Raw genomic sequence first — 15,069 nt, 5'->3', positions numbered from 1 at the left:
ACATGGCATATCCTGTATCTTTTTTTCCCCCCTGATTCTCTCTTTCATGAAGATGCAGTTGCCAATACAATGTACTGACAGTTATTGAAAAAGAAAAAAATATGTTATCCTAGTATTTTGTGCCTCTGTAATACTACAACTGTACTCTGGCATATTACAAAGAAATGCACTTGATACATCACCTACAGCTGTAATTTATAATTATCACACAAACCTTGGACCACTGTTAGACACTGTAACAAAAACAAACCCTGCTATTAACAAACAGATCTACAGTAGACTGTAGAAGAATATTGCAATAAAATATATCTCTACCAGTATATTTTCCTTCTCTTCTTTTCTTTCGGTATCAATCATCAACTCATATTCATGAGTGCTACTATACAAGGTGCATGCTCAAAGCTAGATTCTACGCCCCATGATTGCTATTAAATATACAACATGCAATGCTCAAAGCTAGATTCTATGCCCCAACTGACATATCACACATTGGGAAAAAGATGGCAAAATCTGTCCACAAATTATTATAGGCCTTAATTCCATGTTTTTCCCCATTCAATGCTGTAATAACAAGAGTGCCTGCCAGCTACAATGCATGGACATGCTAGCTACATATAGTCAGTCAGTAAGCTTAAAACAGTCAGCATGCAGCAAGCAGTCAGCAAAGCAGTCACCATGCGGGTCTAGTCCATGGTGCAACACACTCACATCCTCCTCCTCATCTTCCTCCTCCTCCTCCTCTTCCACGGGGTAATCATAATACAGGTCCCTCAAATCATTCATTTCCTGTACCGGGAAGTCGTCAGGGGGGTGGGGGAGGGGCACATGTTTTAAGGGGGGTCAAAACAGTTAGGGGTGGGGAAGAAGGGGAAGGGAGACATTATGACCTCAAGGCAGGGTTGTTGTTTGCTTGTTTGTTATTCTGGTTTTGGCCTTTTGCTTTAATTTTTGCTAAGAACCATGAAGGAATGCAAACACACACTGCAAAAGGAAAGCACATAAAATGCAAACTGCATGGCAGTGGCTTAAATATGGACATAAAACAAATTTATACTTAAACAATGCAATGCACAGCTATTTACTATAACTTTAATTTTTAAACCATGCTCAACTGTGTGAAACCTTTTCACAACACATTCACAAAATCTACACATAGAGATTAGGTTTTGGCAGACATTACTGAAAGACTAAAATATGAGAGACTCAATGAAACCATAATCTAAAAATAATATCATTATTCCATTAAAAAAAAATACTTGTAAATTTCACACAAACACTTTTAACTTTTTGTGTCAAATTGCTTCAAATAACATTCATCTATCTGTCACTACATATGATCATGTAATTTCCATTGCTTTTGAGATGTATCTTCAACGTTATACCATCACTTCATGTTAGCATATTTCGTATTTTGGGTGAATAACGCAAGAGTAGCATTCAGTCTGTTTCTAACAGTAAATATTTACACCACATTCTTCTCATTGATGCTTTCATACCATCAAATTCGACAGTTTTGTATCAATTTAAATTCTAAGAGCAATCCAACAAGCTTACAGTGTAACTGAGCAGCAAACAATACAGTGCAACATGTAAAAAGCTATGACATCTGTATCACAAAGCCATAGATACTATAGAATATACCACAAAGGTCAACTCCTTAAAATAAATGCAACTAGTCCCTTGGTACGGAAGCGACAGACAGCGATGTGTAAACATCCTGGCGAGAGAAGATGGCTAGATCTCTTTCGGCATAGATTCGACGAAGGGAGCGCAGGGGTTCGTTTAGGGTCCGAACATTTGTCCATAAATGGGATCAACTCACAGCATAAGATTTCACTTGCAGTGCACAAGTACTGTACGAGGCACAACCAAAGCAGACTTCATACAATTACAATGTAGTATGTTGTACAGTGGACTCCCATTATAACAAAGTCCTCGGGACCAGCAGTTTTCTTTCGCTATATCGAAATTTCGTTATAACCGAACAAATAAACAATAAAAATACATAGCATAGATAACGTTGCGACCCGAATTTTTACTTCGTTGTAACCGAATTTCATTATAACCGTGTTCGTTATAACGAGAGTGCCCGTATACAGTAGGCTGTTATTTTCACGACAGTTTAATTATCATCAACTTCGCGATTCACTGTTGAGCCATGAATCTATAAAAGAACATGCGATAATATTGTGAATAGACAGGCATTTGTGCATTTCTGATAGCCTCAATATCAAATCAGGAAAACGAAATTTTGTGAAAATGTCCGTGATCTCCTCATTTGCAAATAATATCAGTATGCGAAAATAACAGCTTTTACAGTAATGCATGAAGCTTTTTATAAAGGGTTGTTTTCCAACATCAGTCTTGATCATGCTTCTGGTAATGGTGTGATGACTGACAAAAAAAAAAATGCAGATTGTCATGTCTATCTTGTAGGTAACATGCTGTTTGTTGTGGACGCTATCACAAATACAGCCTTACTCCAGAGCCCTATTCCATTATCTGCAAATATCCTGAACACCTCATTTTTGATTGACGCGTATTGAGATTCATTTGTTGCCTCTAATAAATCTTCATGAATTATTCATTCTACGTGCTTCCTCATGCTAATTGGATCAGAACAGGTGAGTGTTAATCAAGGATATCCCTCCCTAATGAATTCTTTTTTAATTACACTAGAGTGCTGGCTGATACAGGTGATGAGGGTCAGATTTCTCTCTACATAGTATCTAAAATGAATTACCACTCTGAAATCACGATTGAAATAATCTTATCAAAATATCGGAAAATCTAATATTTCAAACATTCACAGCTTGATCGATGTGTGTCTTATCTTAGTGGGTTCTAACAAGCTCAACTTCCACCACATATCATACACGACATCGCTATGTATGGTTGTTCACTGTGTGTACTATTAGAAACTTGTGTACATAAGATTTCTACTGATACAATAATACCACATTCTGATGTAAATTGTGAAACATCTGATAAAACAACACTTACGGCTATCAATGATTTATAATCATAGTGCCTGATTTTTCTTCTACTTGCTCATTTTTAATCTTTTTCATTATTATTATTATTATTATTTTTTTTTTTTTTTGGGGGGGGGGGGAAGGGGTGGGATAGGGAGGGGGATACTTGTGGCTTTAGCCCTTTCTGTACTAGGGACTTTGGATGGTGTACACAACCCTATGAGGTTTTCTGTGTCAGCAAGCACTCAAAGCACACAAAGGGTTAACAGGGGACTTGATCATGAGCTCTCATGATAGCATGACTGTGTGTGGACGAGGACTGAATAATAAGGGCTATTCACACAGGATGAGTTTCAGTATTAAAACAAAACATATGGACAATGATTCTAGGTACATTTTTTACATCTATGCTTTGCATTGCAGATACAGGATGATGGGGGAAAAAAAACAACAATGACAGATAGGGTACATTCCATATTACATTAGACTACAATTGATTCCAACCTGCCAACGTACCACAGAAAGAGAGAGAGAGGGAGTGAAGCATGACATGACCACAAAACCACACCTTGTACACCATCTCAACAGTAGAGGGGGTATGTCACAACATGTAGAAGGGCAACATTGAGGTATCCAGCATATTTAAGCATGCAGCTGTATTCCCTACCACACAAACTTTGCTAAAGTAAATCAAATGCAACTTGCACTTTACATTACGAGAAAAGAGAAATGAAGGTCAAAGATTTACTGTCACACTCACTATAGCAACATACGATTGTATTAATACAAACTATAATTGTGCAAAGATACTTTATGAAGCACTATATGACAAATAGGCACAAAACTTTTTGTTGGACCCAAGGGCACAAAAGGGACCACTTCCCACCTGTCCATTTTGTTCTCCATTCTCTCTCAAACCACACCCAACTTTGGGCCCCTGAGACTCCTTTCCATGTACAATAGGTAGCATTAAAGTGGCATACAAAACAATGACATAATCAAACTCTTTGAAAGTTAAAAACATATTTTCAAGTTAATATTCTTAAAGTTAATACACACCATATGTATTTTCAATGAAATGTATCTTACACAACATGAAATACACATGCACATATCTTAATGAAATGTACATTATCTTAATGAAACAATATATGTATGGCATGAATGGTATGTAGTGTAACCATCTGTGGGCTACATGAATACGAAGCGGAGTGAGAACATCATCAGTCAACAAAAGCTAATAATCATGCAAGTGTAAAGCTGTAGGGTCGTTAACTACATGTATGTTCCCCCTGAACTCTTCCTCTCTGCCAGACCGCTAAATTTGCATGAAGACATTATTAAACGCTTTTGTGCTCTGCAGGCAGCAGATGTTTCATTTTGCATATCAATCACACTCCTGAAGGCCCCCAGGGAGGTCTCCCCGTCTGTCTTTCCCTCTTCTGACCCTGCTAATGTTGGGGCATTTTAGTTCTCTGTCTGCGACAGATTATTGGCTAGACTTTCTTCCATTGTAGAGTGATATGAGATCTGAATAGGAGAGGAATAAATCCCCAAATTTGATGACTTTCACATATGACTGCAAATCATTTCGCCATTTTTGACTTGCTTGGTGCAAACTCATCAACAGTTAAAGTTCAAGTGCAAAAAGCGTCAAACCTTTGATTTGGCTGATTTGGAAAAATTAGAGGGGTTAGTCAAAGTATTGACACATCTAGGTCCCACTATTAACCATGAATTAATAGAAGCCCCATGAGTAATGCAGCTCATCTGTTGTATACCTGTATACATCATACAGCATTAACGTCGTACATTCAAGTAGAATTTCTGCATAATTCCACAAAACATACAACAAAGATATGTAAAATTAGTGATGATGCAAGTCCCTTTGAATACCATACCGAGATGCTGGAATGGAATTTAAATAGTCAAAGTTTCTAACCTAATTAATTTCATTAAAATTTAATTCATCCATTGCGCTTGATTTTGTAAAGTACATTCGAAACATATTCTACTTCACATAGATTTTCCTTTGAATGGATAATGAGTTAATAGTGCAATTCAGATGTGGTGAAAATTTAATGCAGGGAATGAGAGGGAGGCAGTTGAAACAAGTAATTCAGCTTTTGTGTTATCTTCCATGACACTCCACCACAAAATATTTCTCGGAATATGGAGCTTAACATGAAATTAGTTCACTGCAAGTCTGATTATAGAGATTCAATGAATTCCAAATAAATCCTGTATCCAATTCTTGCTCCCTGACTGTGGTTTTGCACAATTTTCCACAGTTCTCACTTGTTTTTGTGATGATATCACATTGTAAAATTATATAGAGAACACAGAGAAATGCCATACAGACAAGTTCTGCAGGCATTTTTTTTTTCTTTCCATCTCTCATGCAGCATGTGATTTTCATTGCCATATTAAACCTTTATATGATAGTATGCACTTTAAAATGAAATGAACACTTCACTGATATCCACATAAATTTGAAGATACTATACATGGATAATAAATTAGTTGTGACACAGCACACAATTGAAATCACACTTTACCAGAGTTTCCTTTGTTTCAGATAAGATGATGCACAAAGCATGAAAAAAAAAAAGCACATGCACATTGAGAGTTAAAGTTTTTCTGCTGGTGATTTGTTTCTTTGCACACAGAAACAATGCACATCTCTCACAGACTGCAAGGATATTTTGCTCTTATATCAATAAGTGAACCTGAACAATCTATGTCACACACTGCCATAAAAATTTCTTTTCTCTAGCCTGATTTCTGCCATTCTTTAACCTATTTAGTTTTCTTCTGAAATATGGAAATCATCACATGAAATCTAAACAAAGTTACAGGCATTCATCTCATTTACACATTTAAATTCTTCCTTTCCATCTTATTGCCCTCATATGCATATATACAAAAAGAAATATAAAAATATCAGCAAAAATGTGGACCAAAATTGCCTCCACAGAAAGAATACAGACTGCTGAACACTGTTTGAATGTATATACAATCAAAAGGTATATTAATTCATTACCATCTATTGCTGTAGTCATATTCAATAGATCAAAAGTGAATCAATACAATAAGGGTACAGCGAGAAGTGACTTTTTGATATGCCACTGACAATTTCCCCATGCTGTAAGCTGTGTTAGTCTGTATGTACTTATGATTTCACATTGATCGATATTAATTTAACTTTAAATAGAGGCAGAACAGGCAGGTTCCCAATCAATGAGGTACGTTATCAATTTAAAAAAAAAAATATCTTTGAGTGTAAGAAGATGACCTCATCAGACAGGCATTTTCCACACAATATGCAACACAGCTGAGGATCCCAACTGCTGATCAAATGTGGATTCCCCACACATGCAATAAAATGTTGTAAAATAATTGCTTTGCAAGAAATATGTAATGAACAGACATTGTGAAATATGTTCATCAGAACCCTTTATGTTTAACTAACTTCTACTAATGCCTCTGGAACCCTTGGCATTAAACCACAAAATATAAATTTATATCACCAACCCTGACCTGTAGCTATTCTGACCGTAGTTTGTACATGGTATGTATCCCAGGTTCCCCCTGGTCAACTTACCTTTCGTACGACTCCCTCTGGACCCTTGACCACAGAGATATTGTCTAGCTGGATGCTGTCAAAACGATAGGTGATGGGATGTGGGCAGGCAGAGGCAGCCATAGAGTTAAGGAAAGGTACTTGCATAGAAAGGGCATCGAGAGAAAGAATTTCCAGCACTGTCACAATGAAGGTTAAATCACAGGATGGCGAAGTGACCATAGAAATCATACGTGACAGGTCAAGTAATAGTCTGTCTACATCAAACGTAATACATGGTACAGTACTGCATATAGTTCTGCCAAATGCAGAAGCACTCGCAGAGAATCACAGCTCGCAATGGTTGAATTAAAATGCCTGAAAGAACAACAAAAAAATACAAGAGCATTGTAATATTCTTTACTGGCAAATTAATGACGCATTTTACCCATAAACTGCTGCAGGCCACTTAGTTGCCTGAAGGGTACATTTTATACTTTTTTTGACAATATCAGCTGGTATTTTGGTGAAAACTCATATTTCACTGGAACATATTAATTTACATCAAATAACTGCAGACAAAATAAGTCTCTAAAACCATAGATATGAAATTTCACAACCTACAAATGATGTCAAATCATGCATTTTTGAACAAAGTACAACTGTACCACAGAAATTGCAGATATGCTTCATAATTATATGCAAATATCTTAGCAATGAAAAGAGATAAAGGCCTCGAAATTTCTGCATAGGTTTCTTAAGATATTAATCTACTCATCCACGAGGAAAAATGTGAAAACCTAACAGTAAAATTAGAAAATATCATTCTTCATTTTTTTAAACTATGGCATTTTTCAATAAGAAATTTTATGTTTGGCATAAAATACTGTAGTAATAGTTAAAATTTATGAAAATACTATTTTGATGGTGAAAAATTTCAATTCATCCCCTTTAAAGTGGTGTATAACATGACATAAACTCTAGAAGTATAATATTCTTGATTGATTTCCAAAATTTTGCATGGCCCAAAACTAGAAATGCTTAAAATACCCTCAGCACTTTAGGCATTGAAAAAGTAATCTGCTCTCGCATGCGAATGCAGGATTGAGTTACTGATGAAACTACACAAGAAAAAAAAAAAGAAGAAAACAAACCAAACAAACAAACATAAAAACAGCAAAACTGACAAACAAAAGTTTTGTTCATACACACAGTGTAACAGTCCTGTGGTATGATTAGGCATACTGAATTTGTACAGGAGGGATTCTGTACACCATGCAGTATGTCACTTTGTTGTGGAAGGAGGTAAACTATATTTAGTCTGTTGAGGCCCGCTGAACGAACCAAAGGGGGAATCAATCCCATGCAGGCAAACTGTATTGACTATCATACGCACACTCATTGAAATTTGTCCTCGCAGATTAAATTGTGTGTGATAAGCCTATCCTGATATTTTCACACTATTTAGCAAATCCACAGTATGCAGTCAAACTATTTTATAAATAGTTCTTGACTATGTATTTGCTGCATGTATTTCTTCCATTTCATTACTTTTTGTGGGTGCTTATTTAAACAAAAACACCTCAAGTATTCTAAAATAATACACTAAATACAGGTGTACATACTAATTACTTAACTAAATTTTATGATGGAATAAAAGATCACATCATTTCAGATATATGAAAAATAAACATGTACTTTGGTAGAGAATAGCTTTACAACTGTAGATCAGACAAGACTACGTATTTCTTTATGCACACGCACACAAATATGAATACATAGTATAACTGAATATACTATTATTCAACAATCCAAAATTTAGAGCAAATATAGCCTTGTTTTTTTTTGGGAAAAAAAGAAGGACGGACGGTTAATAAAACTAACTTGCATGCCAAAGTCACTCACAATTTCAGGCACTACATGAATTCACTTATTCAATTAATTTTGCAACACTTCTGTCATGAATATTTCATTTAGCCCCCTGTCATCGCCATCGACTGCAAAGCAATTGACTATTTTGTGAAGTGCTGATTTGGGATCACTGCCTTTTTACTGATGCAACAATTATGAATCCCATTCTGTTTGTTTTTTTTATCTGCTGCGAAATATGGCACATGCACAGTACGAGTGTGTCAAACTGGCTGTGTCCTGCAGTCATACGAATTGCCTGCCACAGGCATACCTTCAAACAATCACACTCTCTCCAGTGTTGATCACACTTCTCTCCAGGATTTTATTAGGTACTGGCAAAGCAAATAGAATCCTATGCACTCTGTCACCCATATTAGCCCAAGGCCACTATAATGAACTCACCAGTGCATTAGATTAAAAGAATTAAGGGAGCAATTCAGATTACTGATTGCAGACACATATTATGTCTAAACGATTCATATACAAACAGCGTGTACATGCAATGATATTGATGTTGCTCATGATGATAGTGAATGTAAGAAGTATGTTTTTGTTTGTTTACACCAACAAAAATCCTCAACTAATGACTTGAGTTCTGGTCAAACAACAAAGTTGTTGAGTGCTTATAAAAGAAAAACTATGTATCAGATAGATGGGTACTCTATCAATGAAAAGTAACATCTTTGAGTAGTTTACTTGTAAGTCAGTGTTACACATCATATTACCCGGTTGCAAATCCTCTTCAAGGATAAATTAGTAGAAAAGAAAATCAACACAAACAACACTCTCTGTATAACTCAAAGGTATGAAGAAACTGGTTCATGTAGACAAATTGTTATCTAATTTTGAGATCTTGCCATCATCACTGCAAATAACTGGAAAATGTACTTGGTAAATGAATAAACACTAAATCATATTGTAAAAACTGAGACTTTTGTATGCTTTAATCTTTTGCATTTAGTCAATTATGAATGATTTATTACTGTTTTTAATTTGATAACTGTTGACAGATCATCAGATATGGCATCATTTGACGTACTGTATACACCCAGTCTATTACTGCAGGGCTGCCACTAACCCATTTTTTCTAATGGTCTGACCCGTCTGTTGGACCAGTAGGTTCCTTTTTTTTACTGGTCCATTCCTGAAAAAGTTTCTGGTCCGACAGTGATTTTTACTGGTCAGGGATCGTCGGACTAGTGCCAGTGTGCAGCATTGATTGTTGTAAACTTGTGCTAGAAACATCGGTTGATTCACAATTACTCATAACGGTAAACGTCTTACAGAATAGCATATTACCCAAACAATATAAATTACGCAAAGCACGCATCAAAAATAGACATTAAAGCTTAATTGGACTGTTAGTCAGTCAAATAGAGGTTAGTAGTGGCCAAAATCAAAACTATAGAGTATGGCTCGCAGGAGGCAGACATCCCAGTGTGCCTCCTCCAAAACAATGACGGCATGGATTTCACAATAATTGCTCCTGACAAATGAAGAAAAGCAAGAAATCAGGTGCATTGGTTTGGTCAGGCCGTTCATTAAATTGGCCTTTTTTTTTGGGGGGGGGGGAGGAGATTCCAATGCTCATATTTCTATCTTCAGGTCCCCGCGGGGTGACAGCCTCGTGAAATAGACCGATCTTGACGTTTTAATATCCATCGACACACCGTATAGCTCTCAAGCGCTGTGGCAACCCAACGCCACAGGCTCTTTTCAGGTTCGCTGATGAAAAATGGAGATCTGGAAGCATGCAGACTTGTCACTGAGTGCAACCACTCCCAAACAATTATATCAGCTCTGCAAATTTGCACGGGAGAATCATGTCCTAGATTTGAGATTTGAAGCTCCCAGCTCAGGAAGAGAAAATCCAGCACATGACATCCACATCAATCGTTGATGCACGTGTGCATAATGAACAAGGTAAAACAAAAGTGCATGGGAAAGGCTATGCCAAAACTTCCTTTCACAATGTACTGACTGCAACAATAAGCCAGTTCACAATTAGCTCATGTGAACATAGGTACAAATAATCTTCTTTTTTTTTCTCTCAGTTGGTCGGGCACCTAGGCACTCGTTTTCAAAGTGGCATGATGCATACGTCTGTCTGACGTAACAATTCATGGAATTCATGTTCAAACAATGAATCCATTTCATTGTTTTGTATCGAATGCATTAACAGCCTTTTTTTTTAATATCAATATTGCTGAATACCGGGCTTGCTGTCAGGTGGATGTACTAGCAAGCACCATTCATACGGATTATGAATAGCCATTATATCATGGATGTTTATCTCCGTGAATTTAAAAACCAACATGCTCCAGTCTTATTTTCTCCAAGGACTTAGGGTTGGGGTTAGGGTTAGGGTTGTGATAGGGTTTTAGGTTTAGTTTGATGTGAAGATTAGGATTAGGGATAGGGTTATGTTTGTGAGTAGAATTTATGTTTGTTTTTACACTGGAATGCCTGTGATAAAATCTACATTGTACATTGCACTTCTTTTTTTGTTTTACCTTGAATCCTCATACGTCAGCAATGCCTGGATATGGACTGGTGCATAAACTCAATTCCTACAAATGTATCTCTCATCAGTGTCTGACAGTGTGTGTATGACCTGGTACATTACAGTGTATGTCAATACATGTGTGCAGACCTTTGTCACCTCATGATCATTTTATTTATTTGTGTGAAGAGAATGTAGTATGTTTTTAATGCAGCAAATAATGGGTGGATGTGCTGCGAAGTGAGAAGTGCTAATCAGACAGTAACTGCAGCACATGACTAGCTGATTTTACACATTGTCTATTACATACTGTATATAAGCTGTTATTTTCGCGAATGATGAGGTCACATACACGTTCGCGAGATGTTGTTTTCGCGAATTGACGCAAACGCCAATGTAATGTTAATATGCATTATTACCCTAGTGCATAGCAATATTTTTTAGTATTGTTAAATTTGCGATCCAACTATGATTCTCGAAATTCGCGAAAATAACAGCTTAAATACAGTAGCTGTTTTTCATTCACACAAATACTTCTATACTGTACCATTTGTACTCTAACGGTATGCCACAGAAAGTACATTACATCAAATGGCCAAATCAGTGAAATTATATAATCAAATAGCCAAATCAGTGAAATCATATAATCAAATAGCCAAATCAGTGAAATTATACAATCCCTTAGGTCTATCACATTATGTACAGGTAGGATTTTTTTTTTTTTTAAGTGAAGAGTTTATGCCATTCGATCACATCAAGAGTGGTCAACAGAGCTCTATACAACTGTACTTAATTTATTCTAAACAAGCAACAGATGACGTCATAATGTGTTCACGTCATTAGATATATGCAAGTTACTGGAGGAGAAACTGGTCAAACTTTGTTTTTTGACAGCAGGCTATAAATTTTGATACACAATCATACAATGCAGGTGTAGATGAAAGAAATAACATAAATACATCAACATTTGCTATAGACTATGAACTCTTAATGCTACTAGCAATGCTACTAGCATGCCTAAGAATACACTCTAGGCAAGAAGGCAACCTTTTCTCTTTTAAAGGAGAAATACACCTTGTAAAATAAATCAAACTGTGATCTGCAAGTGATTTCTTGTTGAAATCTAACCTGTTAGATGTTGTCATTTTTATGACATAAACAAAAAGTTCTAGGTGCATACTTTTTCCAGTGCTTTCATCCAATCGTGCTTGGGCTAAAAAAAAACACAGATAGTTGACAAACTGTAAAATGAGCAGAGAGTAAAAGGATATCATATCCAAATCGGATGGAATCCCCTTGTTTCAGTGTGATGTACGTTTCCTCTGGAATCCTGGATTCATTCACAAAGGTCTGCAAAACAGAAGGAGAAAAATAAGAGAAAGCTGTAATCATCAGTATCACCATCAACATCATCATGACTATCATACTGTGATTCTGTTCTTGATTACATGTTGTATTCTTAGCAGCTGCAACCATTATAGTGATTACACTTTTGTGTATCATATTGTAACAAAGTATTCAATAGCAAACATGCCTTAAGTCTGAAACAATTTTCACCAGTGTGACAGAGACAATCAGAGCACTTGTGTCCTTAAGACTGTAAAATACAGTAAAATAAAGAGAAAAAAAAGCCATTCGTGGCAAACAAAAAGTGTTTGGGTAGTAAAGAGAAGAAAATACTGCACCATTTTATGCTCCTTGCACTTCAGCAAGCTCAAGCACAACACAATTACAGTCTTCCGATGAATCAATCAGGGCAAAAAGTAGCACACACTACAGTAGCTTCACCACACAGAATGTTTTCTCCACATTCCAGTGATTACACTCGTTAGCTTCTGAGTCACGCATGCAAATGAGCCACCCACCATTTTCCTGTTTCTTACGTCAAGAATCAAGAATAAACACTTAAGATAAACACAACAAAAAGAAAAACTCACAAAGATATAGTATACACAGATGCGAGAAACAAACACAGAACAGTTGAGGCGTGGTCCCCTTTAGAAAACAAAACACAAACCTGAACTCGATTCCTTTCAGACAATAAACAAGGGTCACACGAGGTGAACAGCGTTCCATACCAATCTACAGTACCACGTATAGGTAGAGGGGGGAGGTTCCACCTCCCTGGTTAAAGCATCCAAAGAGGTACACCAGAACACCCCAGTATTCCACCTCTGCACACACAGTCTCACTGCAATGTTCAAACCTGGCGACACATGTAGACAATCATGGAAGGACATTCTAATAAAATGAGTCCAGTGGATTCTGAATGCTTCCCAACAAACCGCAGAGCTCCACACGCTCAGTTCTTGGCAGACCCCAGCCAAACCTGGATTTGATAGCAAGTAGGTAAAACAGCTCAGCCTCAAGAACCCTTTCCGGACGAGTCATTACCCCCCGAATTGCCAACTACCGTGACTGAGCAGGGCCCGTTTAATGTGGACATCACGACTTTGCTGCCAACAGCGATGAATGTCTAATACTCTTGGCAAATCACATAATTCCACAAAAGAAAAGGCAAAAACAGATATGTCACGCATAGAATAGAGGTCACTAGAGAAGAATATGTACAATCTCTGTGCTATAGGTTTTTTTCTATTCACTAAACGATCAGAACAGACAGAGAAAAATGTCGCTTCGAAGATAAATTCATTGGCAGTCGCGCATGATTTAACAACACCTTTTTGTGGACATAATGGAAACTTTTCATAACAGATGGTAGTTAGTCTAGCTCTAATAGGGCCTAGCCTTCAGGGCTCAGTCCTTGTGAATAATCTACTCGTACCATGGTGTTGGTATTTACTCACCACAGAGAAAGAGAGCGAATGTGGGTATTCGTCTTGACTACGGATGTCAACTTGCCTGGTATTAGAGTCTAAAAATGCAAGGTTTGACTTTCTCACCTTTACGCCACTCATCTTTCCAAGAGTGACTGTAGAAAAGGAATTTCACAAATCTGCAACCACCATGCAGTGCAGAAGGCATTACAATCAGGGTCATGCATTTTGTTGCTATAGCCATCATCCACCCATACACACACACACACACACACACACACACACACACACACAAACACACACATACAGTCTGTACTTTGATATCTTTTTTAATGAAAAAATATGATGGGGGGGATACTACAACTAATAGAAGAACTACAGTTTGTACAAAAAACAAAGAAAACTTAGAATAAAAATTTGCTAGATTGTACTGACTCTAAATATCACACATGAGTAACTATGAGTACAAAATTCATGATACCTACCAAGGAAGGCTCTATGATTTTTAGACACACATCCCACTTTAGTATGTACTGAAATTCATTGACTTTCCTTCTTTCCTTACATGGTAACAAAAATGTTGAATTTGTTTCCATTTTGCACTAACAGAAAAGTAAATTTTATACATATACATGTATTACAGATTGCTTTAATATTGCACTGTTTCCTTGTCAGGCACATCTTGGAGAAAGTTGACAAGTGTTGGGGTTGCCATTGTAGTCCTTTGACATAAAAACATGCATGGAATATAAATAAATAAAAGCGTTATGTAAATGCAATTATCATTACTACATGTATTATTATCATTATTATTGTTATCATTATTATTATCATTATTATTATCACTATCATTATTATTATTATTGTTATTATCATTATCATCATTATTGTTATTATCATTATTATTATTATATGAATATCTGGAATTTGTCTACAAAGTGAAATATTCTGGACATTTTCTTCATAGGCTTTTACTTAATACAAACAATACTTCTTGGTGACCATAGAATTAATCAGCTATCATAAGAATATATTTTGCATTGAATATATAAGTAAAAATGCTTTATTGCTTACTAGCTCACTAGTATTTTATATTTTGTGGATTCATGAGATGTGTAATGCTATTAGCAAGCCAAAACGGGACATTCATGTCAAGGATTGTAGGACAAGTTTTGTATTTAATTACAGTTGCACGATAAAGCATCAGCTGATAACATAATGTATCTCTTGATATCTGGGGTTAGAGAGGACATCCCTATGACAACATGAAAGCATTCATCTTTAAAAAAAAAAAAAAAATCTCTCTGCAATTGCCTCATTTCTTAGAGCTACACAAAAACA

General features: G+C 36.4%; 1 protein-coding gene across 1 annotated transcript in view; it reads right to left on the bottom strand.

Annotated features, from left to right (window-relative positions):
• Positions 1 to 15,069, bottom strand: part of LOC139719351 (uncharacterized) — a 93,852-nt gene that overhangs the window by 43,486 nt on the left and 35,297 nt on the right. Inside the window, exons 4-6 of the mRNA XM_071630766.1 lie at positions 12,223 to 12,301; positions 6,580 to 6,659; positions 709 to 786 (exon numbers count right to left, since the gene is read on the bottom strand). Coding sequence (XP_071486867.1) covers positions 709 to 786; positions 6,580 to 6,659; positions 12,223 to 12,301 — 237 coding nt within the window. The remainder of the gene's footprint in view (positions 1 to 708; positions 787 to 6,579; positions 6,660 to 12,222; positions 12,302 to 15,069) is intronic.

The sequence above is a fragment of the Diadema antillarum genome, unplaced genomic scaffold (genome assembly GCF_040938485.1).
Source record: "Diadema antillarum isolate AM-2024a unplaced genomic scaffold, OU_Dant_1.0 scf00000109, whole genome shotgun sequence".
Lineage (NCBI taxonomy): Eukaryota > Metazoa > Echinodermata > Echinoidea > Diadematoida > Diadematidae > Diadema > Diadema antillarum.
The sequence above is the reverse complement of the archived record's forward strand: the minus strand, read 5'-3'. Positions and strand labels throughout refer to the sequence as shown.